Source organism: Battus philenor, unplaced genomic scaffold (genome assembly GCF_028537555.1).
Source record: "Battus philenor isolate CCGP_79_NKW_IND1 unplaced genomic scaffold, ilBatPhil1.0.hap1 SCAF_17, whole genome shotgun sequence".
In the NCBI taxonomy this organism is placed as follows: domain Eukaryota; kingdom Metazoa; phylum Arthropoda; class Insecta; order Lepidoptera; family Papilionidae; genus Battus; species Battus philenor.
In genome coordinates, this window is record NW_027181679.1 from 3,357,790 (window position 1) to 3,383,772 (window position 25,983).

At 35.2% G+C, this 25,983-nt stretch overlaps 1 protein-coding gene across 1 annotated transcript in view; it reads left to right on the plus strand.

The window, feature by feature from the left end:
* The first annotated feature begins 6,296 nt into the window (after positions 1 to 6,296).
* LOC137920075 (uncharacterized) overlaps positions 6,297 to 25,983 on the plus strand; it is a 49,528-nt gene continuing 29,841 nt past the window's right edge. The window contains exons 1-14 of the mRNA XM_068763306.1: positions 6,297 to 6,459; positions 9,956 to 10,166; positions 11,108 to 11,194; positions 12,281 to 12,513; positions 13,383 to 13,596; positions 17,141 to 17,236; positions 17,307 to 17,536; positions 19,868 to 20,084; positions 20,932 to 21,027; positions 21,328 to 21,557; positions 22,108 to 22,324; positions 22,517 to 22,609; positions 23,702 to 23,931; positions 25,476 to 25,683. Of these exons, the coding sequence (XP_068619407.1) occupies positions 6,334 to 6,459; positions 9,956 to 10,166; positions 11,108 to 11,194; positions 12,281 to 12,513; positions 13,383 to 13,596; positions 17,141 to 17,236; positions 17,307 to 17,536; positions 19,868 to 20,084; positions 20,932 to 21,027; positions 21,328 to 21,557; positions 22,108 to 22,324; positions 22,517 to 22,609; positions 23,702 to 23,931; positions 25,476 to 25,683 (2,488 nt within the window). The 5' untranslated portion in view covers positions 6,297 to 6,333. The remainder of the gene's footprint in view (positions 6,460 to 9,955; positions 10,167 to 11,107; positions 11,195 to 12,280; positions 12,514 to 13,382; positions 13,597 to 17,140; positions 17,237 to 17,306; positions 17,537 to 19,867; positions 20,085 to 20,931; positions 21,028 to 21,327; positions 21,558 to 22,107; positions 22,325 to 22,516; positions 22,610 to 23,701; positions 23,932 to 25,475; positions 25,684 to 25,983) is intronic.

Below are 25,983 nucleotides of genomic sequence, written 5' to 3' on the forward strand. Positions count from 1 at the left end.
ATAAAATTGTGGCCAATAAATGCTATGTATCAATCAATGTTTTGACTTTTAGAAGATAGGAAATAATAAATAATTATTTCAATGTTTGATTAAAATCGACACAGTCTTATGTTTGCTTTTGTCACAACAATACATTAGAAGAATGTAATATTAACTTATTCTATACATATTTAGACTGACTTATATTTATTTAATCAGAGTGCCTTTAAATTAACCTATCTTCTCTATTAAACTTTCATATGGTTTCTTCTGCTACACTTGAAATATCATATTTCATCGCCTAAATGCTGACCCGCGAGTCCCGACCGATGTCACACTTGACGCAAAAAGAAAATTATCGTCTTATTGATACAGGACACAATTACAATGGCCTAAAATCCAACAAGACTATATATCTCCCGTGATATTATTCTTGTAGGTGAAGCCATGTAACTGGAAATATAAGTTTACCACAGGTTCTTTCGCGACCGAGATCGGACATTTGACATTTGATGTATTAGATGTTGTGCTGCTAGCCGGTCTAGGTTTAGACAGCTTCATCGAAATTGAGCCCGTGGAAACAGAGGTCCACGAACTAAAAATTTTACGCTGGGGATCGTACCTCAGTTACGAAGAAGACGTCTACACGCGGAGAACTATAACCGTATAGGTGTATAGTGTAGTGAGTGGGGTGTTGAGTATGTAGCACAAAGCGAGGACTACTCGGCGGTCGGGAGAGACACGGGCCTCTCCGGACCGCCCCCGCTTGAACGCGGGTTAGGCGGACGCGGCCGCCGTGTCATGTGTAGGTAAGTAGTGCATGACATATGCATCGGGATCGCCGGGTCGCGGCGAGAAGGGCCGAGTGTTCCGCAATACAAAGAAAGCGCTCCGAGGGACCGAAAGCTTTGCGGAGTTTTGCGGCGAGAATGTAGACCTCGTTGAGGTCTACATTGGCTAGGTATTAGGCGAGGGCTTGTGTGTCGTGGAGAAAGACGGGCGGGGGAGGTTTAGTCCCGTTTTCGGGAGGGCCTTGAGAGGTCGCTTGTTGGGGATGGGCGGTCGGTTGCTTGGGAGCAACCGTTGGAAACGGCTTGCGTACGGCTTTTTGGCTGGGCTAGCCGATGGGGAGGTAGTTTTGGAGGTACTGCAACGGTGAGTGGGAGTGCGAGCAGCACGGAGTGACCCCTTCCTCTTACCGGTGACGAGGGTTAAGTCTTCGGTTCGGGTAATAGACTTCGGTCCGTCGATCTCCATCTCTGAGTCCGAACCAAGATACTCGGACCCGGAGATGTAGTCCGACGAGCCGTCGCTCAGGTGTGGGTCGTCGACGGGGAGGGATTTTCGCGCGTCATAGCGAACGGGGGTGTCTGGTGACTGCGGGGAGTCACTCAGGAAGCGGGTGGGACGGTCCTTGGCATCTGCCTTGTACTCGTCCGGGTATTTCATGGCCATCTTACGGTTAAAAGTGATGACCGGATCTTCGCCGAAGGGAAGGCCCGTAAAATGACGCCAGGATTGCGCCATTGTTGGGTGTAGTGGTGAGGTTGGGGTGGAACTACTCAGCACCTCCCTGCCGAACGGCAGAGGGGAGAAAAGGACACTGCGAGCACGGAATGATGGAGAACGCGGGATCGCGGTAGTCTAAATGAAGTCACCTCTGAGGTCACTCTGGGCACTTCTGTGCCGTACAACGGTGTCCGGCGAAAGGTAAACCCGCGTAGATGAGCGTCAAAACGCGTCAGCAAATCTAACTAAGCTCGGCGAAGACCGAACTCTAAGTGGTCGCACGGACGTGGAATCACCTGGCGTCAGTAAAACGCGCCTAAAGGCCCTAGCCTTACCTACCTAATTCGCGAGGGTGCCGATGGCGGGGAGAACAGTGTCTAGTCACACGCGAAACGCGGCCCCGTTCCCGGGGCGGAGGATAACAGCGACGACGCGCGACGGATGTCGGAACGCAGAGGCGCAGGGAGCGGGCAGGCTGCCAGATGTTGACCGAACACGTGGTTCGGGTGCGGCTTGCTTCTTGACTTGGCACGACGAAGGAGCCGTCAGGACCGAAGCAATAGGAGCAGCGCAGTCTGCGACCGTTCACAGGCTGAATGTGCATTCAACAATAATAGGTCAGAGGTTTGCAAGAGAAAATGGCCTCCTACGCACCGCCTTTTACCAGACAGGTTTACCATAAAAATGTTAAAAGCGTTTTAACTAGCGCTTTCTGACTGTAGTAATTCTAGGGGTCCTGGGATTATCCGCCAAATAAACCTCAAAACTTTTCGACCTTCTAATACAACAAAATAATAAATATAACGGCTCGAACCGAGGTCTACAAGAGAACTGTCGAGCAGTCACTATAAATAGGTGAAGCCTAAAAGCCTTTTGCTACCTGCCATCCTAAAAACTATGAAGTCGTTAATGTCTAATAAAAATGACTTCTTCGTGTACGTATCAAAAATATTCTTTGCCTATCGCTGATTCTTATATGAACTCAACAACTAGAAAATATCAATCACTGCAAACGTGTGTTGCACATTTATGTTATCGTTCGGTGTTAGCAACTATGAGTCGAGTTGTCGGATACTTTTATTCATTACTTCATAAGCCACGAGTGCGATATAGGTACACCATAAAGCAATTAAAATTATAACGAACATGGGAAGTACCTCGTTAGATAACTTAACGTATTGTATGATTATCGCTAAGTAAACTTTGGTCCATTACTTTGAGTCATTCTTAATCCTCAAGGACGACTTCGCTAGTTTCACTTATAACACGATATATTATAGTCCAGGAGCCTGCCACTAAATCTATGTTTTATTAAAGCTAAATACTAATATGTATGTTTATATACACAAGTCATCTACCCATTATTAGCACTTCTTCCTTTTCCATATTATGATTGTCTGTAAATGATTGCCTTGTGTGATGAGACCGGCCTTTGCACTTTTTTGTATATTATTGTGAAACTATTTAAATGTATCCTAAAGTGTACTATAAGGAATATTAAATAAATAAATAATATGTATAAATTTCACTCAGATTAAATGAAATAAAAATATTTTAGCAAATCTTTTTATTCAACATTGTTTACGTCAAGTTGATTCTACCATTTGTTCAAGTGATAAATTCAACACAAAATAAAGCGAAACGAAATTCTTTAGAACTATGTATTTTAAATTATATAAAATTATAAAGATTTGTAATATTTTTTTTTTATAAATAAGCTTTAAAATGGTAGGCGAAAACATCATTCCTGAATTGTGCAATCATCTGTGAAGCCATTCACAGTCTAGACCCTGTTAACAAAGGAAGCTTTCTTGAGTTTCTTGACTTGCCGACACGATAATACCAAGTCTTAATAACACAAAATTTATTGTTGCTCCTGTTATTTATATCGTGTATGTCATACTTTCCAGAAAAACCCTTAATGTTTTTATACACACTCATATGCGCATTGAGAAGGAACACACACAGGATTTGACGGTGGCAGTTGTGTAATTCGCATTGTTTGCCGCATACGCATTTATCAGCGGACTGGCGAGCGGTGCAATTTGTGGCACGACTACCACTGCATGTGCGGAAGTGGCTAAATATTGGTCCTTTTCTTACTTAGGATGTACTTCCGCAAGGTAACGCCTGATTCCATTAAATAAATGAGAAAGAACAGTCAATATATAACTTTTTTTATCTTGTTTTTCTATAAAAGACACTACAACTGAAATTGTAAATATATTGATATATATTGCTTTAGTTAGCATGATTCCTCAATAGTATGCCATAAGATATAATACTATGAAAGTAATTGAAGTAAACAATCTTCATCATTTCAACCCATAGAGCCCACTCTGAGGCACAGGCCTCCCTCGAAGATATCTATGGAGGAATATACCATAATCGCCACGCTTGGGAGGCAGGTTTTTTTATGGCTTCCGCTATTAGTGATCTCTCCTTCCATCCCGATTTATGTGGGAACAATGATTTTTATTTTTCACATTCCAACTTTATTTCCGTACTCTTCTTTCATGCACCACATTATATGTTTTTTCGTTCTTTCACTCTACAAATCTATCCGTCTTTCTCTTCCAATCTATTCCATTCATCCATTGACAGGCAAGTTGGCGATCGCAATGTATGCATATGTATGATACGCAAAGGACGTTGTGGCCCATCCCCTGTAAACTTGTTTATAAGCTGTGGTAATCCTGTAATTAATGCAAAAAATGTGAATTATATACGATTGTATCCAGGGAATCGAACCCATGACCTATCTATGATCGCTAGTCTTAGTATTTTATCAGAATATTAATTGTTAAATTTTTATATGAAAAGAATAAAATTAACTATAATTGTCTTTTTTTCAAATATTATTAATGTAGTGCACTGAAAATTTAATTAGTTGCTTTAATAGTATAAACAAAATAAGTTATTAATATTTAATCTATAATATAGACCGTAATTGATTATAGATTTAATAGCTTTAAGGAAGTGAATGTGTAGCTTATTTTTCAACAAAAGGCTTTTACATCTATTTCTATTCAACCTGTATAGAGTGATCACTTAGATATATTTTAAATAAATTCTCTAACACTGCAAAGCTTCTAGCAGTACAAAGTTTAGCCGAGGTGTCGGATTGGGTGCACCATAGATCACAATTGTGTGACTCAAATATGTGTATAAAAAACGAATTCTAATTTTTGTATTTGTCTTTACTAGAATAAGTAGCGATGCAGAAATAATTTAAATCAACACTTATTAAATATGTCTGCCTCTATTTTTAAAATAATCTTTAAGTCTTTGCGACTACTCATCGATCGCTGCACGCACCATATTGTCTGTTTTGATAAATATTTTTCTTAAGTATAATTTAAAACTCTCCAGGTTTCTACAAAGTCTAGCACAAACTTTAGCCTCAAAAACCTGACAAATTTTATAATTCAAAGGATCAATCTTCATGACTATTGACGTTAATTCACGTTCATTGATATTCAAACCAAGCTTGAGTGATGCACGCAATGGGTACCGGTACATAGTCCTGCTGAAATACCCCAGGTTACTTTCGATTGGCGTGGAAGACAGATTGTTCACTTTCCAAAATAGTTTTAGTAAAATTTCAAAAACTTGATGAACTTGTTATACTCTGGCATTAGTTTTTACCTCTTTCTCACAGAAATATTACTCACTAGCCCTATAGTATTAGATCTCAAACTGAACCATCACCGACGATGGATGATGACCACCTTGATCTCTCGGAAATGGTAAGCTTTTGTAGAACTGCGTACGCTAATGACTTCATCGATTAAAAAATACTTAAATATCGAAAAATTATCATCGGTAAATAAAAGGTTCCTGGCGTAGTTTCAACGCTTTAGCTATTTTCAACCTTGTTATATTTAACTCATGGGTGAGTAAGTTGGAAAAAACCTTTTTTTTGTAAGCCCGCAGTCCTAGATCGTCATTAAGTATCTTTTTCACTGTTTATCTACTCAAACTATTGAAGAACCAACAACTTTTGCTTGCAGACAGCATTTCGCTTTTGATGGCTTTGGTAACTGCTGGTGTCCTATCAAATCTACGCCAACTTCGTGCTATTGATAGCTAACGACTTTATTGTACCTTTTTAACAGTGCGATAAAAAAAATTTTTATATTTAATTTTATTAACAAGTCGAAAATTGTTGTTGGCCAGTGACTACAACGGTGTCCTGAAATTTTAGTATTACATTCCAATGTAGAGAATGTACTAAATAATCTAATTTTAGCATATTAAATTACGAGTATTTGAAAACCAAATGCATTAAAAGAAAATACAACTTATATTTTGATAATAATTTTTCCCAATTCCAAATACTCATGTACGAGTACAAGAGGTTTTTAACCATGTAAAGACTCATCACGATATCTCTGGAATCAAAAGAAAATTTCTTCAATAATTGTGGAAATAATTTCCACTTTTCTCAAACAGAGGTCAGCTAAGAACGAATTTTACGAGAGAAGTGACACACAATTTTTTTATTCGAAGCCATGCGTAATAGACGTGAAACTGCTAGTGATCGGTATTGCTCCAATTTCCCCAATAATTTTTTTTAGGAACAATTAGATAATTATCGATTATATTATCGGTTTTTGTGAGTCATTCATTTAGTGAACCTATCACGTAGTCGAATATCATATGATAAAATTTATCGAATATTGATTCTACATTCTTTGGTGCAAGTTCATTATGATTAACTCATAACAGTCATACAAGATAAATCCATTGATAAGATTTCGTATAAAGGTGATAATTTATTAAACATATCGCCATTTTTCCGATCTCTCGCGCAGTGTTGTGAACGGAAACTATGATCTCAAAATGATTAGTGGAATATTAGTATTTTTTAGTATTTTAGGACTTACTAGATTAAGCAGTGCACAGTTAGTACAATTCGGACAGTGCGACCAGAACATCACGTTGGTTGAAAATTTCAATGCATCACGTGTAAGCATATTTGACAGTTTATAAACTTAGTAATTTATTAAACATATCACCCGGCATTTCATTAGACACATCGGTGATGTTAATTTAGTATACCTATACTATATCATGTTTAAGTACGCTATATACATTTAGGAACAACGCAATCTTTTCTGTCAAAAGATATTTTCGTGTGAAATGAAATGCCGGATTATATTTTCAAATATGTGATTTAGATGGTGTAGATCTGAATTGTTTGGCTTAACTATGAATCAAAAAGTAATGACTCTGAATTTTAAGAACAGAGACTTATGTCTCATGAATATGTTATTATGTCGTATGATCTTTAAATAGATCTTTGAATAGATTTAAATAGATTTCTAAATATTGAGAGTGTAAGCCTTCATCAAGAGAACTCGCTCGCCTGGAAAGTTAGGCACAAAGTACTGAAGATGTTACTTAGTAAATCTTATATAACCCTATCTTTCGCCCAGAGGGCAAAGTACCGATAGGATATAGTAATATCAGATAAGATCTTTAAGAGTATGTAATCAAAATATCACAATTATTTTTGCTGACCAAGTTGATGCAATGTTAATGTACATATCTATATAAATATTCATAAGGTTTACAATCAATGTGTTACCGTTGACTTACGGCAGAGAACCGTGGTCACTCGCATTGGCATCAACTATGAAGAGGGCTTAAATTGGGTTCCGTAGACTAACTGCAGAGTCCGACATAACCCACCTTATTGATAATTGTAAGTGTTAAGCACTATAGCGCACAACAGATGGCTGATTTGGTTCAGGAGTGAAGAGTTTAACCGGTAAGCATAGGAGGTCCATCCACAAGGTGCATAGATGACCTTACAGAGGTCATTTGGAGTCGCTAGATGCAAGCCGCTTTTAATCCGTCTGATTGAAAATCTATGGCGAAGACCTAAGTTCAATAGTGGACACCGTACGGCTGGGCGCGGTTATTACCTTTTATTAGCTATTAAATATCTTTCCGAAGCAAATCGTGTGTCTTACACCTAAGCATAAATTTGTTTATCCAAGTTGATTGCTCATTTGATAACTGATTTCGACTTCGATCTTAACAAAATTAAATCATTGTAAAATATCGATTCCTCCAATGGTTATTTCTGAAGGAGGGTAGTGAACGGTGTCACACAAATAAATAAAAAAATACAGGCCGAGTAAGCCACCAAGTATATACGAAGTAAAATTAAAATTAAACGTTAAGAAAATAAAACGTTAATTTAAACATGGCGATCTTTGATATATAGTAGTAATTAGCAAATTTAAGGAGGATAAAAATTTTAATAGCATTAACAAATATACAAACGTGATAATACTGTGATAGTTGAGGAACTAGGCGAAAGAAGTGAGGCGATGAATGAATGCAAATTAGTATGAAAAAGAATGAAACAAATTTGTAGAATGAAATAATATAAAAGATAGATCTTAAGAGGAATGATACAAGAGCATAAAAATAAAAAAAAATTAAAAAAAATTAATAAAAGTGAAATAAAAACCCTGTCCCAAATAAGATAGGGGTGCGAGAGGTCCCGAATAGCGGAGGCCATTTAAAAAAATGATTATGTCTGGAACGCTAATATGTTTTTTACAGGAACATACTTCTAATAATTTTGCTTGTACTAAGAGAGCGCCTTCTAAGTGTATTTTTATAAATATTTTATAGACCATTTTTTTGTACGTTTAACATTTTCTACTTGTTTCTCCGTGCTATCATTAAATAAACGGGTGAATTAAAATTATTGTATTATTAAAAATCAAAAATTTACACTGTTTACCAAAAACACGTACCAAATAAATCGATAATAACAAAAGTTTTGAAATATATCAGGCATGCATTCTCGCATATTTGTTACTACACTACAAAGTGTACATCAAGCAGTTTAGCAGTTAGAAGTAACTGAAAGATTAACATTATCAGATTAATTCTTCACAGATACAAGATAAAACATAATGTCTCGAAATGAAATTTTAAATATGGAACTTTGATAAGTATTTACCCCTTAAAGTTGAATTTAGTTACTAATCATTTGAAAGTCATTTCTAAACGTTCTTATTTTGATTTCGGACTAGCTGCTTTTTATATAAAATATGTAAATAAACACTATCATCATCATAATTATAATTTTAGCCGTTTAAGCCTACTGCTAGGCATGAACTTTCCCCAAAGTTCTTCACGGTGACCTGTCTTGCGTTGCCACTTCCTGCGACCCTAACTAATATGTCAGTCATCATAATTGAGACTCTAAAAACTGTTTGTGTAACACGAAATAAAAGAAGAAAATTGTAGTACAAAATTTATTAAAACTAACACACCATCCATTGCTGCCGGTCTCGCCGTAAGTCTACATTAAAACCAGGTGAAAGCGACCTGGATACAGCGTCTTCCGATGCCTTTATTAAAGGGTCTCTTGTTTATTAAGTTCAGATCTTGCGATACACTTGCCGGCCCAAGGTTTCTAATCCAAAACCTTAAGGTCAATGCGATTCATGTCAATGCCACGAATTACTATCAGCGGCAATTCGTTTTACACTTGCATAGAAAAAATACAATAAATTTATATAAATAGTCATACGTTTTACGCAATAAAGAACTACTTTATTCGCTTGAGTGATAAGAATACAAATGAAATAGTGCGATAAATGCACTTGAGACAGTTGTTGACAGCATTCGGAAATCGAGGTAAAGTGTGTTGTGTTTTGTAACTACAGATTAGCCTATTGACATCCGTAGACAATAATCCAATATTTTTATTATACGTATATGTGTTTTTAATACAGAACTTTAATAAACAGAGTGATTGGTTATAGGTGTAAAAGTTAAATAGGTGAGTGTATAGCTCAGGGGAGGCCAAACTGCGACTCGCATGCCACATGCGGCTCTTTGAACGATTGATTGTCGAATTATTCCAATATTTAAATTTATATTACCTATGTTAGCACCAGGGAAATCGAAACAAATTACCGTTGTGAATAATAGTAATTATTATTCCACCATATAATTAGCGAAATCCAAACACCGATCATAATTAACTAACCAGCATCTTAAGTATTATTAGGAGTGCTGTCATATACGTATGCCATTATATCTAACTTCAATACACATATTTATTACTTTTATTTAAATAATTTTAATAAATTTGATTTTGTCGTCTATACATATATAAAATTATTTTTGTATAATAATTATATTAAATACATAATTATTAATTCATAAGAATTTTGAACTTATCTGAGAGAGAGAAAACAAAGAAAATAATTGAAAAAGATCATAATGAATCAGACCATTTTTTTTAATTTGTTTCTGGTGTAAATAGATCCTAACACTACTCTTAGATTATAAATATTACGATCGCATACATCGAAATGTTGTTAATCTAAATAAAATTATATATTGTTCTTATCTTATTTACTTAAAAAAAAAAAAATTTATTGTACGCGTTGTCCTGTCAAAAAATTAATCAATTAAATTATTTCAGTTCCTCGGCCAGTGGTATGGAATCGCAAGAACTGATAACGCATATCAAAATGGCGACTGCGCAAAATTACAACTGACTCAAGGAAATAATAACATTATAAACGTACGAAATGAAGCGGTCAATAATAACTTCTACGAGGAATTCACAGGAACGGCGAGTGTCGAAACTGGAACAGCTAAATTCAGATTGAACATTTCCGCGGTTAATGAACGTGAGTGACTTAATTTTCTTTATCTATGGTATTGTTACAGCTCTATTAAGTTTTAATTGGCAGAATATCTATTTATTTATTTAATCACACTTTTCACAACTTGTGTAATGGCTTACTTAAGGCCTTTTGCCATTCTGTACCAGTCAACCTAAGATGGTGCACTTATAATTAGTAAGTAGTTGTCTAAATAAGAAAAGTACCAATATTTAGCCACTTCCGCACATGCAGTGGTAGTCGTGCAACAAAGTGCACTAATGTCTAACTAGACCTCTAAGTATGAATGTAAAACCTATATAATTAATAACGAGCATGCATATCGAAAGACAGTCCTATTTGGTAGTAAAGATCTATTAAATAATATGTTAATAAAAATATATGCCGGCAATAAAATATAAAATCCACCGATGTAATCCCACTGCAAAGCGTGGGCACTGAAAAAAAAACTTACAAAGAATATTTTTGAATGTATCGTATATTCTTACATATTAAATTAAACTGCGTAGGTTATTGAGAAAGAAATTTTTGTGCAATTCTGCAAAGTTGTTCTTTGTTACGATGTGCGTCTCTCCTCACGAAAGAAGTGTCCATTTTCCAATGTTCACCATCATCTGCATCTTGTCTGATGGTAGAAGCTACTGCAAGGCATAGATGCTTCTCAGATGTGACTTCACACACGTGTGTTTGCCGAGGCTACTGTCTCCATAAATTAAATTAGGTCTTTTGTATTTAGGCTGTGGTTGTTAAATATACTTCAGATAATCCTGAACGGGAGCCAGAACGAGTCATAGATAGCTTTGATATTCACTTGTCGTCAACAGTTACTGAATACGCGTTCAGCATTTTAATTCTTTGGCATCTAAGAGACAACAGCTTGACCTAAATCGTAATTTTATTTGCAAAAATATATGGATATTCATTTTTATTTTTTGTGTTTTGCACAGCTTTTGATTTCTGGATACTTGTGACGGACTACGACAACTTCGCTGTTGGTTACTCTTGCGAAAACCGAGGAGCAACATTGAGAGAAAGTAAGTAATTTTTTTTTAATAAAGAGACTAGATTTATCTGGACGGTTCTACATAGAATTTTGTAATATAACACATCGGTTTTAGTCGAAAATTGCCAACCATGGCTTTCTTAGTACTGTCTAATTGTTAAACTGTCGTATGGGATCCGAAAGGGAACCAAACCGTGGTACACATTACCACCAGCTGTCCTGTGTTTGGAGGACTCCTCCTTGATTTCGAGGTTGACATTGGCAAGAAAGTGGAAAAGGAAAGTTTCGCCTCCCTCATGTGCGACTACAAATATTGTTCTACATTTCTGAGGTTCTTCAGAGAAGTGGTGCAGCAAACCATTGCTCGAAACAGGAGCAAGGATTAAAATAAAAATTCCAAAAATATTTACACCCGTATTATAACTTCCCTGTCCCAAACAAAGCAGGGGAAACGAGTATTAACAGAAAAGTTTAAAAAATATATCTATTCGATAGTACATAAGCTTGGGATATTAATAATACGAGTTATGTTTACAGAATTAAAATCACCATTATCGCACACAAACCTCACAATTATTTCAAATTACTCAAATACTAATCTTTTACAACTTCCTCTGTTTCACTGTTTGCATTTCTATGCTGTAACGCAGGGTTGAATAACCTTTTTAATCAACGACCCAATTTGAACTTTTAAAATATTTGCGATGCGCTCATAAAGTAAAACATATAATTTACAAAACATTATCTATAATAAACATTGGTATGAAAAAGGTTACGTTTACAAATTTTAATGCGTAATAAAAACACGAGTAAGGAAGAGAAAAACGAACTTCATATTTTTAATGAGAAATTTGGAACTGTTATTTCGATATAAGTTGATCAATATTAGCAATTGATGAGATGTCGGAAGTACATGCCGGCAAATTTTGATTAATTTAATGGTTAAAAATATGTTACTTACATATTTTTAACCAAACCATCGCAAACAGTGTGCTTATGAACAGAGACATTATTTTTCTATAAACAGAATTTTCCCAGGATTCAAATAAGATTTTCTATACTGTACGAGGAATACTATGACTGTGGCTATCTATTAGTACAATTTATTTAATTGCAGTTAACATATGGCAGTTGGGAAGAGAAACCTCTTACCCGACGGAGATGATGGAAGCGCTGGTGAACACAACTCTAAGCACACTTCTCGGCATAGATGGTTCAAACCTTCGACGAATTGATCACTCTGATAACGCTTGTTACATTTTACCTCTTATACCGAATAATGAGGCCATTATACTGCCTGGACAATGCAATCCAAATATGACTGTCGTTCAGAATTTCAACGCGAGTAGGGTAAGTATATATACAGATAGTTAACATAAAAGATATAAATGAAAATAATTGATGTAGGTCTAACAATATCTCGTTTGAAGTGCTATTGGGCGTGGCACATTGTGGAAGTTTCTCGAGTGGCAACTAGGAATACTCATTCGTAATTGCCACTCACATCATTCAGGTCGTTGTGACTCAACGTACTCACGTGCAGCGCGAGTTCGTTCAATCGTGGTAATCTTTAAATGAAGCTTATGCCCTGCAACGAACGTCTATAAGCTGACGTGATGATAATGAAAATAAAAAAAATCTTTAAATAGTTTTTCCTAAATTGATTTTAACGAAAACTCATATTTAGTATTTTTGTTAATCTATTTTTGATGTTTGTTTTCTTCTCATATCTCTTTCTCCTGCCAAACTTAACCTGGACAAATATTACTATAGGCATTTGCATGGTGTTCTATATATACGTTATATCCTCTAAATGTTAACTATATGGTCTCTGTTCAACAGTGGACATTCTTTGACTGAAAATACGGTGATAATGATATGTTTAGTAAGAAGAGGACCAATATTTAGCCACTTCCGCACAAGCAGTGGTAGTCATGCAATAAAGTGCACCGCCCGTCAGCCCGCTGATAAATGCGCATGCGGCAAACAATGCGAATCACACAACCGCCACCACCAAATTACTCAATACGTGTTTCACTCCTCCACGGGGCATCTTCAGGAGTTATGTTACTCCGATTAGTGCCAAACACAGAACGGTGTACCACTGCATGTGTGGAAGTGGCTAAATATTGGTCCTTTTCTTACTTAGGGTGGACTTCCTCCAGGTGACGCCAGATTCCATTAAAAATGATATGTTTAACTTTTTATTATAATTTCAGTTCGGAAATGTATGGCATGAGATATCTAAATACTATACAGAAAACGAAAGAGGTACCTGTAATAGAGCGCGGTACACTTTAGCTGACGACGGGGTCGATGTCCTTAACAGTCAAGTGGTTAACCAAACACTGGAGACAATTAGCGGTAGAGCCGTAATCTCAAGTACTGACGGTTCTGCCAAGCTTAATGTCACCTTGGAAGTTACTCCTAATAGTAAGTATTTTGTGTCTATATGCCCGTACGTGGTTCACATGCATATTTCTTACATTTAACCCTGTTCCAGTAGTTTACAACTGTGGTTTTCTCAGCTATGGTTTTCTTAAAAAGGATTCAAAGTTAAACTTGTATATAATCTCTCTCTGCTCTTTTAAAAGTCATAAGGTGATATGATTATATGGGTGACATATAGATAAAACAAAGGTATTTTTAAACGGTTTTATTTAGTTCGACCCGTACGGAATTTGTTTGGGTCAAAATTAGAAATTGAAATTTAAGCACCTTCCCGTTGTCAGATTGATCTGAAATTTGGTACGCACATTTAATTTAGATGACAATACAATATAATAAAATCAATAATATTATAAATCTAAGATGGCCGCCGATACAAAGTGGGGGATAACATATTTTTCCTTAACCCCCTCAATATGGGTATCAAATGAAAGGGCTACACTAGTAAAACACGATGATTATGTCAAAATTTAAAATTCAAGATGGACGCCGTTCCAATATGGCGGACTAGGTACATATTTTTCCACAACCACCACAATATGGGTACCAAATAAAACCGTTTAACTTAAAAGTTTTATTACCTATTTTATATATATATTCTTTGCTGTGGTGTATACCTGTAATACACGGTGACTGTAAATATGTGTCTTTAAAGATGCCAATATACAGCTCACTTAATGTCAGTTAATGTATGGTACTTACACCCTATTCAAAAGTCAATGGTGTCAGAAAAAAAATAAACAAAATAAATTAATTGCACCAGATATACGTAATAAATTATTTGATTTATTACAATTGAAAAATGATATTTGCCTGTCAACTGTGGTAAATTCTTCACGAGATTGCAATAGGAATGACGAGTCGCATATACGGACAATGGTAAGGAATATATACCAGCAAATTAACAATTGAAGTGGAGGTGAACAAGCCACATAGCGCTCAGAATTAAAAGCAAATGGGACTTAATGTTCTGGGCTGGCAGGACCAACAAGCGTTGGATGTCCACAGTTAGACAGATGACCTTGTTAAGGAAGTCGGAAGACGCTGGAGACAGGCCGCTTCCAACCAGTCCATCAGTGAACATCCTGCGGCTAAAATGATGATGATGATTTCGCCCATTTGCATTTACAACCTCACCTAGTTAAAAGCATAGCTAAGAAGACATTCAACCTTCTTAGGGTGTGGTACCGCCAGGCTCAGCTCGTTCTCTATTATAGGATATATTTTCATTCAACAACATTACTCTTACAACAATATGTATATTTTGTGTATACATACATACATAACTTTTTACATTACTTTGCAATATTTCACTGGCTAGAATTCTACAAATGCCGGTCGTCGTTGTTGTCAAAGGAGTGTTTTAAAATTACGATAATTTTCTGTTACAAGCGTGTGGTTAGGCGATATTCATGTAATTATTCGATAAGAACAATTTCGTAGAATTTATGATAACGTATGTTTTTATAAAATTACTGCCTACTCTATGCTTTTATTATTAATTTTCTTTATAAATAAACATAAATATCCGTTAAAAATTATTAATTTAGTTGCATTACGAAGTATATGATTGTTATAGTGTTGAAGTTTTTGGCAATGTTAATTAACTATGCTATATTAAGTGTTTTGAATTTGTTAAAAATTAAACAATTATCTTTACATTAAAACATGTCAATAGATGGCGCTGTCAATATTAAATAATTTATTCTAAATACTAGCATCACAGTTATATAATGCCCTGGATAAAGGTGTTTACCGCCGTCGCCTTGATTAAGTTTTGTAATTTATACATAAAGAGGTTACTCTTTCAGTAATAAGGGCATATAAAAAGTCACATCGAACAAAATACTCAACAATTTTGTGAGAGAAGGTTCAAAAAAACATTTATTGATTTTAGTTACTACTGCATCATTATGAATGTGATGCACATAAACTTAAGAAATCGTTACTATACGTAGTTTTGTAATTCAATTTTCCATGTAATTAATTTCCATTATATAATTAACGTTCATTACGACAACCAGAATTATTATCGTCCTGACTTTAATACGCTTCGCACTCTCATTTACTAATTTAAATCTCTTATAGTGCTACCGTAACGGCTGTACCGCGCCTTAGGTATGCTCGCAGCGAGACGGGGGGAGGTATCAACCGCTCCCTTCTGTCAGTCTCCCTGTAAAGCTCACGTGGGCGACGAACATGCTTTTTTTACCTCTCCGTGCTTTCCTAAGACGCGTTACAGCGGTGTCGGTGGACCTATAGTAGAAGTAGAGATTTATAATAAATATTTTATGTTATCTACAGAAACCTAAAATTTTATAAATTTTTAAATACCTTCGCGCGTTTTTATCACCGTTGATCACTATCTGATTTTCCTGTAAATACAATAATTTAAATGCATTATCACTTCCTTCCATGATAATCTACTTAGTTAAATAAGTCAAACATTTAATCCTACAATATATTAAAAGAAAATTCACCATCTTATTACATGTTTTGGCACATTTAAAATAGCATTGTTACATTTAATGAATATAGAAAACCATATTTATTGTATATTATTCATTTTGAGTTGTCGAAAACATATCATTTGATACTTGAAAAATGTCAAAGTATTATGGATACTTTGATATTTTTCATAAATATTGTCATCATTTAAGCCAGATGACTCTTCTGTCCACATTGTCTTATGCTTCGTTACGTTGTCAACTCCTGAACATCACGGCCCTGACGGCCATTCGTTATGCACTCTATGCTATATATGTAGCTTGCTCACTGCTCCTTCAATTTGCCAAACTGCTGGGCTATGTTCTGCACTACGCTTTTCCAAAAATAAGGAACAGTGTTTTTTTTTAATGCCGATCATAAAGATAATGTTGGTTATGAACATAATCTGCAATAAACGATGCTGTAAAATGAGATAAATGCGATAAGATACATTCTAAGTAATTTGCTACACAATTCTCTTTTTAAAATTTTTCTCGGGATTACCTTTGATACTTTTTCATAATGTTATACCTGAAACCGCTGCACAGCGGTACAGCAGTTTCGGTCATAGTTAAAACACTATTAAATTTGGTTCATTACTGTATCGATAAAATCAATTAGACATTACTAAATAAGCTTTTTTTATTTAGTAAAAATTAAAAGAGAGATACATGGTTTATACTTACGCTATCAGATTTGGTATTGAAAGATGAAATAAAATAATGTGCACATATACAAGCATTTATAAAGAGTGGCGTTGAAGTCAAAAATATACAGAATGATTTGGTTATATGTGTAAAAACTTTAAGATGCACCTATTTTGAAACAACCTGTTTAAAGTGATCATTCTGAAACAAGTTACATTAATTTATTTGTTCTGATATTACAAGGTCTGCAGGGACTGGCAGTAAACAATAAACGTCTATCATATTTAGGACGTGCCTGATGGGGCGAACTTCAGCCTTCATCGACTTTGAGCAGTTATATACCCTCCTGCATCTATATAATATTACAGAAATTCTTTAGTACAAATATTTTGCAGATTTTTCAAATTCGGAACTATGGATAATCAGTACTGACTACGACAACTATGCCATCTCATACAGCTGCGTCAATCTACCTAATAATCGAAGACGAGGTGAGAAATCAATAATTTTTAATTCATAACATACTTAAATAGTTAGTAAAAATGTTTAATTGTTTTCTAGTGTTCAGTTGGATACTCAGTCGAACAAGACAAATGTCGAGTACCGTGCAAGAGAGAGTGAACCAAGTAATTAGGTCGGAAATTGACTTAAACAACAGATTCTACCTAATTTCCGATCAGACTGATGAAGGATGTTTCTATTTTCCTGAACCAACAACGGATAGACCGGTTGTCTTCCCTGGCCAGTGTGATATGAATATTCGCGCCATGCCAAACTTTCAACCAGAACGGGTGAGTTTGTTTCTTTTTTGAAAAACACGTCGTCGTTCCCACCGAATAAAATATACATATTACAGGAGAAATAAATAAACAAACTTCTTTAATAACTTTCATTATATTTAACCTACAAAGGTAATTAATTTATATAACAAATCAAAGCTATTTTTTTCCGCATCCATAGATTTAATTTCTGTATATATATTCTGAAAATTATTAAAGTCATTAGTGAAAATTTATTTTAACTGTAATTAAATTTAAACGTTTTTGAAAATATCTTTTACGATTTTATTTGATCGAAATTTAATAATAAAAAAATAAATGCATGTGTACATTTCTACCAAGTCTTTCTCCGCAATAGTTTTTTACAGTTTTATTCCAGTCACATTGGCTTAGTTTGTGATCGATTCTTTGAAATCGATTATGATAATAAGATGTTACTGTAAATACATTCATTAAAAAGTACAAAAATATCATACTATACCCATTACTGGAAACTTCTCGAACATTTTTCCTGCGAATAATATCGTACTCGCAATTTCGTTTCCTTCATTTTACAATAGAGAAATTTCAAAAAAAAATCATAAGGTTATTACGTGTAGATGCCGAATTTAACAGAAACGGAATAAACCCTCAATAGCATAATACGGGCTTATTCGGTGGGAGCGACGACATATAGAGTGATTCTTTTTAGTTATAAAAACTTTAAAGTGGTAAACGTGTAGCATATTTGCCGGCAAAAAGATATAATGCTTCTTCATCTTCTTATCAACCCGTATAAAATTACTCCGAAGTGTGTCACCTTCTTGTTCTTTTTAATTACGTGACAATGCAATAACATCTGGCAGTAAAAAGTTTGCGGTGGGACAAACAATAAATAATAATTAATTTGATTACCATATTATTACGAGGTAACCTATTATTATTAGGTAACTTCTATTATTTTGATGAAACAATTATTAGATAAAGTGTACTATATATTAGTCGACGGCAAATGAACTATATACATTTAGTTTAAAATTTTTACAACTATAACCAGTCAAGCTGTATAAATTGGACGTAGTTATAAAAATAAATACATTTAAAAACTTTTAAGTTAAACGGTTTTTTGATACCCATATTGTGGTGGTAGTGGAAAAATTTGTACCTAATCCGCCATATTGGAACGGCGTCCATCTTGAATTTTAAATTTTGACATAATCATCGTGTTCTACTAGTGTAGCCCTATCATTTGATACCCATATTGAGGGGGTTAAGGAAAAATATGTAATCCGCCATTTTGTATCGGCGGCCATCTTAGATTTATAATGTTGTTTATTATATTGTATTGTCATCTAAATTAAATGTGTATACCAAATTTCAGATCAATCTGACAACGGGAAGATGCTAAAATTTCAATTTCTAATTTTGACCTAAATAAATAAACAAATAAGGGTCGAACTAAATAAAACCGTTTAATAAACTGTCACACATTATATTAGACTATTGTTTTAGATAAGAAAGTTTAATGGAAAGACTGGCGACTACTAAAAATTTTAGGACGATGTAGTCATTTTTACTCGGTACTTGTTGACATATTTGTGTACTAACATATGCTTGGCATCATGGATCTTTGCTTTTGTAATCTCATTAACATATATAGTTGGTATCTTTGCGATGTAGTTATATTTGAGGACATTCAATGATCATTCACTAATTCTTGTCAGCCGCTAGACGCCCACTGTAGGGCATGGGCCAATGTTTCCTCAGAAGATTGCCAAATTGGCCGGTTTTGCGCTGCCCGTATTCAGCGACTTATCGCAAACTTGGTTCGTAGTCGCCACTCAAGAATTTTTTGGCCTAAATGGCAGTTGGCCGCACGAGTGATGTGTCTCACCATTTTATGGTGCCCTTTCTTCTTCGGGTCTCCTTATCTCTGACTCTCGCAGCGAAACTACGACCATAGCCCTCTCCATTACTCTCGAGATAACTTTGAGTCTTAAAAAAGCACCTCCTTGCATCCACGTGTCAGATTTGTCTGTCATCACTGGCAACACACATTTACACCTTCGTCTTCAGACATTGCGAGATTTTTCCACATGCATAACTACGTCCAATTATAGAAGTAAAATGTCGAGCTCTGTGAAACATTTAATTATATTAATATCCTAAGACTCAATGAGTCTAAATAATTTAAGCTGATGTTACAACATCGTTATGAACTTAGACCAGCAATCGACGATCGATTTTCTACAAGGACATAATTTAAAATCTATATATAGCCTAGTAGTATATCTTACAATTGATTAGTCGGTTACTTTCTATTTAAAAATTTTAAAAATTTTGTGGTATTAATATATTCAACAGTACCTTGGCCTGTGGCATGACATCGAGTCGTATCCAACATCGTTCCAACAAGGAACTTGCAGTAACGCTCTATACTCCTTGTTCAACGGAACCGTTCTCGTTAAAAACACTCAAGTAATCAACGAGACGTTAGATACCATTAACGGCGAAGCTATTGTAATATCAGACGATGGAAGTGCAAAACTGGAAGTTACTTTCCCAGTTATGGGTACAAATCGTAAGTATAATTTGTCTTTCTATTATCAATGATTCTTAACAATACTGGGGTCTGAGTGTGGAAGTTTCAAACACGTAATACCTAAATTTCTTCTTCAAAACGTAAATAAAGCTTTCATAGGTGTACGCAAATAAAAAAAAGCTTCAATAGATATCTCAGATGTGCTTTTTTTAGTTTTGACAGTATATTATAGAATACATCTTCGTTCAGTACATGTGAAACTTGGTTCGTTGACTCATTTGTTGGATTTATATTATAATTTGTACACCAAACTTTATTAAATTAAAAAAATACCAACTGTCGTGTTTCTTGTCGGGTCAGAATGCTTTTCTTTTCAGCGATTACAATTCTATGACAATGGTAGCTTATTACTAATAATGAAAAAATAATTGCTAATTCAAAAGTGGGTGTATGCCTACTTCAATAAAGTATATTTTATTTTTGAGAGGGCTTATGTAAGACAGTCCTTAGACCTTAGACCTTAGACTTCATTTACCGCTTATAGAATTATTAAAAATAATAAATATCAAAATTACTGAATCAGAATTGATCTGCAGAAGAAACAAAGTCGCCGACGTAGCTAGAATACTGCCTCGTCTGAAATGGCAGACGGTTTATATCGCTCGTGTCACCGACAGCTGTTAGGACCGAAAACTTCTAGTTTAAAGATCACAAACCAGTAAAAGTGTCATGGATAGGCCCTTCACTAGATGGACCAACGACTTATATATGGTGTAAGGGAGGTCGCTGGGACCGGCCATGTTGTAGATTTTTAGCCTAAGCTTTGCAGCAGGCGACTATTGACTGACATTGGTTATATAATATTATTGTATTGAATTTCTTTCAGTTACCAATACAAGGAGCTACTGGGTTTTGGGCACGGACTATGATAGTTATTCCTACGTGTATACATGTAGAAATATCAACAACGATGAAAGAGAAGGTATGTTAATTTATCTCTGTTGCTATAGTAATAGTATGTTAACGAAAAGAAATATCAAATGTATACATAACATACCATCCCAGAATTTCTAAGAATTCGAACTTGCTGTGATTAAGCGTGATCGCATTCTTATTTTTACTCTTTTACAGATAATTCAGTAAGCTTAAATAGCTAGATTTAAATGTTTCTTTGCAAAAACTCCGCATCCATTTACAAATTAAGTGAACGTTTAAAAAATGAACAGCTAAAAAAAATTTTTAATCGTGAACATTAAGTTATCTAAATTTAAAACGTTTTCAGTTTACGCCTGGAAGCTTAGCCGAACCAAACAATTGACCGCAGCCGGTAATGCTGCTATCAATGCAATTACAAATAACATTACGGTTCTGGATCAGCGTTACTTCATTACACAAGATCAAACTCCTTCCGGATGTTTCTATTTTCCGGAACCAATGGAGAATACACCTGTCGTTTTTCCCGGACAGTGCGATGAAAACATTCAAACTGTTAACAATTTCAATATGGCACAGGTACTGACTTCAAATTCTTTTCCTATTTTAACTAAAATATATTTAAATATATTTTTCTCATCTATTGTAATCTTTATCATAATACTTTAATTAACTCTCGGACTCTGTATCTGGCACTAATCGGTGTGGCGTGGCTCCTGAAGATGCCCCGTGGAGGGGTGAAACACGTGTTGAGAGATTTGACGGTGGCAGTTGTGTAATTCGCATTGTTTGCCGCATGCGCATTTATCAGCGGGCTGGCAGGCGGTGCACTTTGTTGCACGACTACCACTGCATGTGCGAAAGTGGCTAAATATTGGTCCTTATCTTACTTAAAAAAAATATCAACTCAATAACCCGCAACATAAGATTTCAAATTCATCCGAAAAAAGCTCTCTATAATAACATTTAAGTTTTTTTTATCAAATGTTCCATGTTATGGTTATGTGGCATTATAGAAAGGAGGTACTTATTTTGTGAAGTCTACAAAAATTGTGTATATAACTTTATTTTAATGTTTGTCACTATTTTATATACACATGAAGATTTATGTTTAAAATTTTCTCTCTAGTTCCAAGGTGTATGGTACGAAGTTCAGGCATATCCTAAAGAACAACAAACGGGACAATGTATATACCATAACTACACATCTGGGTCAGCCAACACATTGAACCTACAGTCATCTAGTGTCACTGAACAACTGCTTGGAATTACAAACGGAGTTTTGTCATTTAATTCAACAAATGCCAACGGTAGATTGAACATTAGAATGCAAACCAGCGCCGGAGGTACATGTACTTTACTATTTAATTTCACAATCCTAAAAGATTATAATTAACAGAATTATTATTAATTTACGATATTTAATTACATATTTTTGAAAAACTTTTGTACAGCCTATCCATATTCGAAGGCAAGTCTTTCACAAAATAATTAATAAAAAAAATAAAATTATTTTTAACACATTAACAATGTTTCAGAAATTAACATTCCGTTCTGGATTCTCAGCATCAACTACAACGACTACGCATTAGCTTATAGTTGTATCAACGAAGGGAACGACTTGAGAAGAGGTAATTTATTTGAGACTTTAAACTTCTTTAAATTTAAAATAATATATATCATACATTAAAATAATTTGTTTTAAAAAGCGAGTTGCAAATGCAAAAGTGGATCGTCATTGTACCGCCTATCCAACATGCAACCGTTTTTTTTAATTTAGTCACTTTACTAAAGAAGACATTAATATGGTCGTTGGAAGACGTTTAATGCAGGCCGCTTACAACCGAACATCTACAAGATCTCTCCAGGAATCTTTGTAACTCAACAGTGACGATCATGATAATAATGGCGTCCTTCAATTTGAAATAACGATCAATAGATTCCAGAGTAGCCCTGATCGTAAAAGAGGCTACGACAGAGATCCTTTATTAGCCGTTACCTTCAACTGTTCACTTTGAAATTATCTTTCAAATAAGTATGATGATCCACTGCATTCTCGTCGCGAACCTACTGTACTAATAGATGACCGTAAATTATTCGTATTAAGCTTTTTTCCACTAGAAGATATTAATACAACAAATCTTATGAAAAAAAAAAATTATTTACTATTTATCCTACATCAACATTGGATGTTAAAATTAATCAAACGATATGGTGATGGATGGATGATAAAGAGAGAGTTGCAATATTGTAATCGAAACAAAAGACTTCTGTGTAAAACTGTGGGATGTTTTTACGGAACGCTGCTAGGGAAAGCTTGTACTTTCAAAGTTACATAGGTTTTTACAAACCTGTGGAAAAATATCGTGCAAGAAGGCTCTTTATCCGTTACTAGACTTCCGAAGTTAACAACAATAAGGTTGCTCTGGTGTCGGTTGCGACACACAAGTTAACGAGCAAACGATAAAATATAAAGATTCAAGTTGAAGTTACATAGACAAAAGATGAAGTACAAATGGGGGTTTTGCCGCTAGACGTAAATTTCAGAGAACCAATAGATGGACTTCTCTATAAGAGAAAAAAAAATTAACAAATACGTAGTTTTGCTTTTCTTTATCTGATTATTTGCAGACTAGATTGCAACATTTTGATATGGAATTTAGTTCAAGGGCTTATGTATGAAAGGCTATGCTTCGAAATAATCAACAAAATTGTCTTATCAGTTTTCAGTTGGAAACTCAGCCGCACAAAACAGTTATCTAATGCAGCTAATGTCGCCATAAACAACGTTACTTCAAACAACATCGTGCTAGATGACAGATACTATAATAACATCGATCAATCAGATCGGGCTTGCTTCTACTTACCTGACATCCCGCCGGGACAACCTATCATATTGCCAGGACAATGCGATCCAAATATTACAGTTATTCAAAACTTCAACGTTTCAAGAGTAAGTAAATTTTAATAAACAGATTCTTAATAATTGTAATTAAAAAAATATATTCTTTCTTCTTAATTACCACTAACTGGGGTAAGAATTGTACTAACAAGTATACATACGACTCAACTTTTAAACCTATTAACAATGTGTACGCACTTATAACAGAATCTTAGAAAATGGTCAGAAAAATTTAACTAATCTCTAATCTTTCCATAGGACCGGTAAAATTAAAAAAAATCTAATAGATTCAGGCGTTACCCCGCGGAAGCCCATTCTAAATAAGAAAGAGACTAATACATAGCTACTTCCGCTATGCAGCAGTAGTGCACCGCCTGCTAATAAATGCGAGTGCGGTAAACAATGCAAAACACAACTACCACTGTTAATTTACTCTACATGTGTTTCACCCCTCCACGGGGCATCCTCAAGAGATGTTACACCGACCAATGACAAACACCGAGTCAGACTCGCTCGGTGTTTGTCACTTCATTGCACGACTATTGCTACATAGCGGAAGTAGCTACATATTAGTCGCTTTCTTAGTTAAAAAAAAATGTCAAAGACTATTCTGTACTAATGGCTATTTTACTATAAACGATTTAAGAGGCAATATGTATCCAACATCCAGGCTATTTGAATGATAAATAAATACATAGTTGTATTCCTTAAAATTAAATATTTATATATATATAGTGCATACACGTATATATAGTCCCTCTGAGTTTCTGTCTTGATCTTCTCAGGTATGAGACTTTTTTGAACAGAGTATATCATCTCGATAGGAGGTATAATCTATTACATTATAAAAAAAATTATGCCGGTATAATTTACTACTATAATAAAAAATGTCACCACAAAACATATGAAGTTTCTCTATTCCGCACTAGATGGCGCCAGTAGTTTTGACAAGGCGCTATCATTTGTACACTGCCTGATACATCAGCAACTCAAACAAATATCGATTATTCGGATCGGAGAGTCGCGAACCCTGTGACAAACTTGCAAAATCGATTATTGCTTCGAAGATTCTTCGGACCTACAAGCTCTGAATCCGACAAAGCCAATCTAATATATATCTAAAATTTATATTCAGTATTAGTTTATTCTACTCAAGTACACATAGCTAGTTATGGGTTTGTTTTTACTAAAATCCTCTTTGAATGCTTACATAGACACTCCCACTTTCCAGATCTATCGTAATAGCCACAATAGAAGGGTGAACTTAAAAATAAACAAAGCTAGATTGGTGCGTTCTAGATGCACGAAGTCGTCGGCACGTAGTAAAACTCTGTACCCGAGTAGAGCTGTGTAGTGTTTATGAGCTACGAGCCAAGGGGGGATCGGGATCCAACCTCGGTTCGCCCACGCTCTAACCACAGTCTACGTAGTAGGAAAATGGAACGCTTTAATTATTTATAAATACTTTTAGTGTTAAGAAAATCACTCATCTCATATGTTCGACTGTCAATTGCGTATCTTTTCACACCATCATCCGCCTCTCTTACATTACTTTAGTAGTTTTAAGAATAACGACAACTTTCTGAAATTTTCAGTACGGTGGTCGCTGGCGTCTAATCGAGAGTTATCCCGCCGAAGCTCAAACCGGTACTTGTAACGACGCGACCTACACTTTAAACAGCAGTGGTGTCGTCGAAGTATTCAATACTCAAGTTATAAATCAAACTCTGGACACAGTTAATGGGTATGCAACAGTTGCATCGACAGATGATAGTGCGAAATTGCACGTATACTTTCCAGGAAGTGAGTTCTTCTGTTTATCATTTTATATTCATCATTATTTTATTACAGTTTTCGTAATGTTTTGGCCCGTTTACAAAATCTCAAAACAAATCGGAATGCTTAACGAATTTAATTACATCACTAGCGAAAGTACTTTCTCCATCATAATTACAATTTCAGCCGTAACACATCCACTGCAAGACTTAGGCCTCCTCTATAGATTTAAAGTGGGACCGGTTGTAATCAACCTGGATACAGCTTCTTCTATCGACGACCTTGCCCACACTCCTGAACTTTAATGCCCAGCTGTAATCTCTTCTG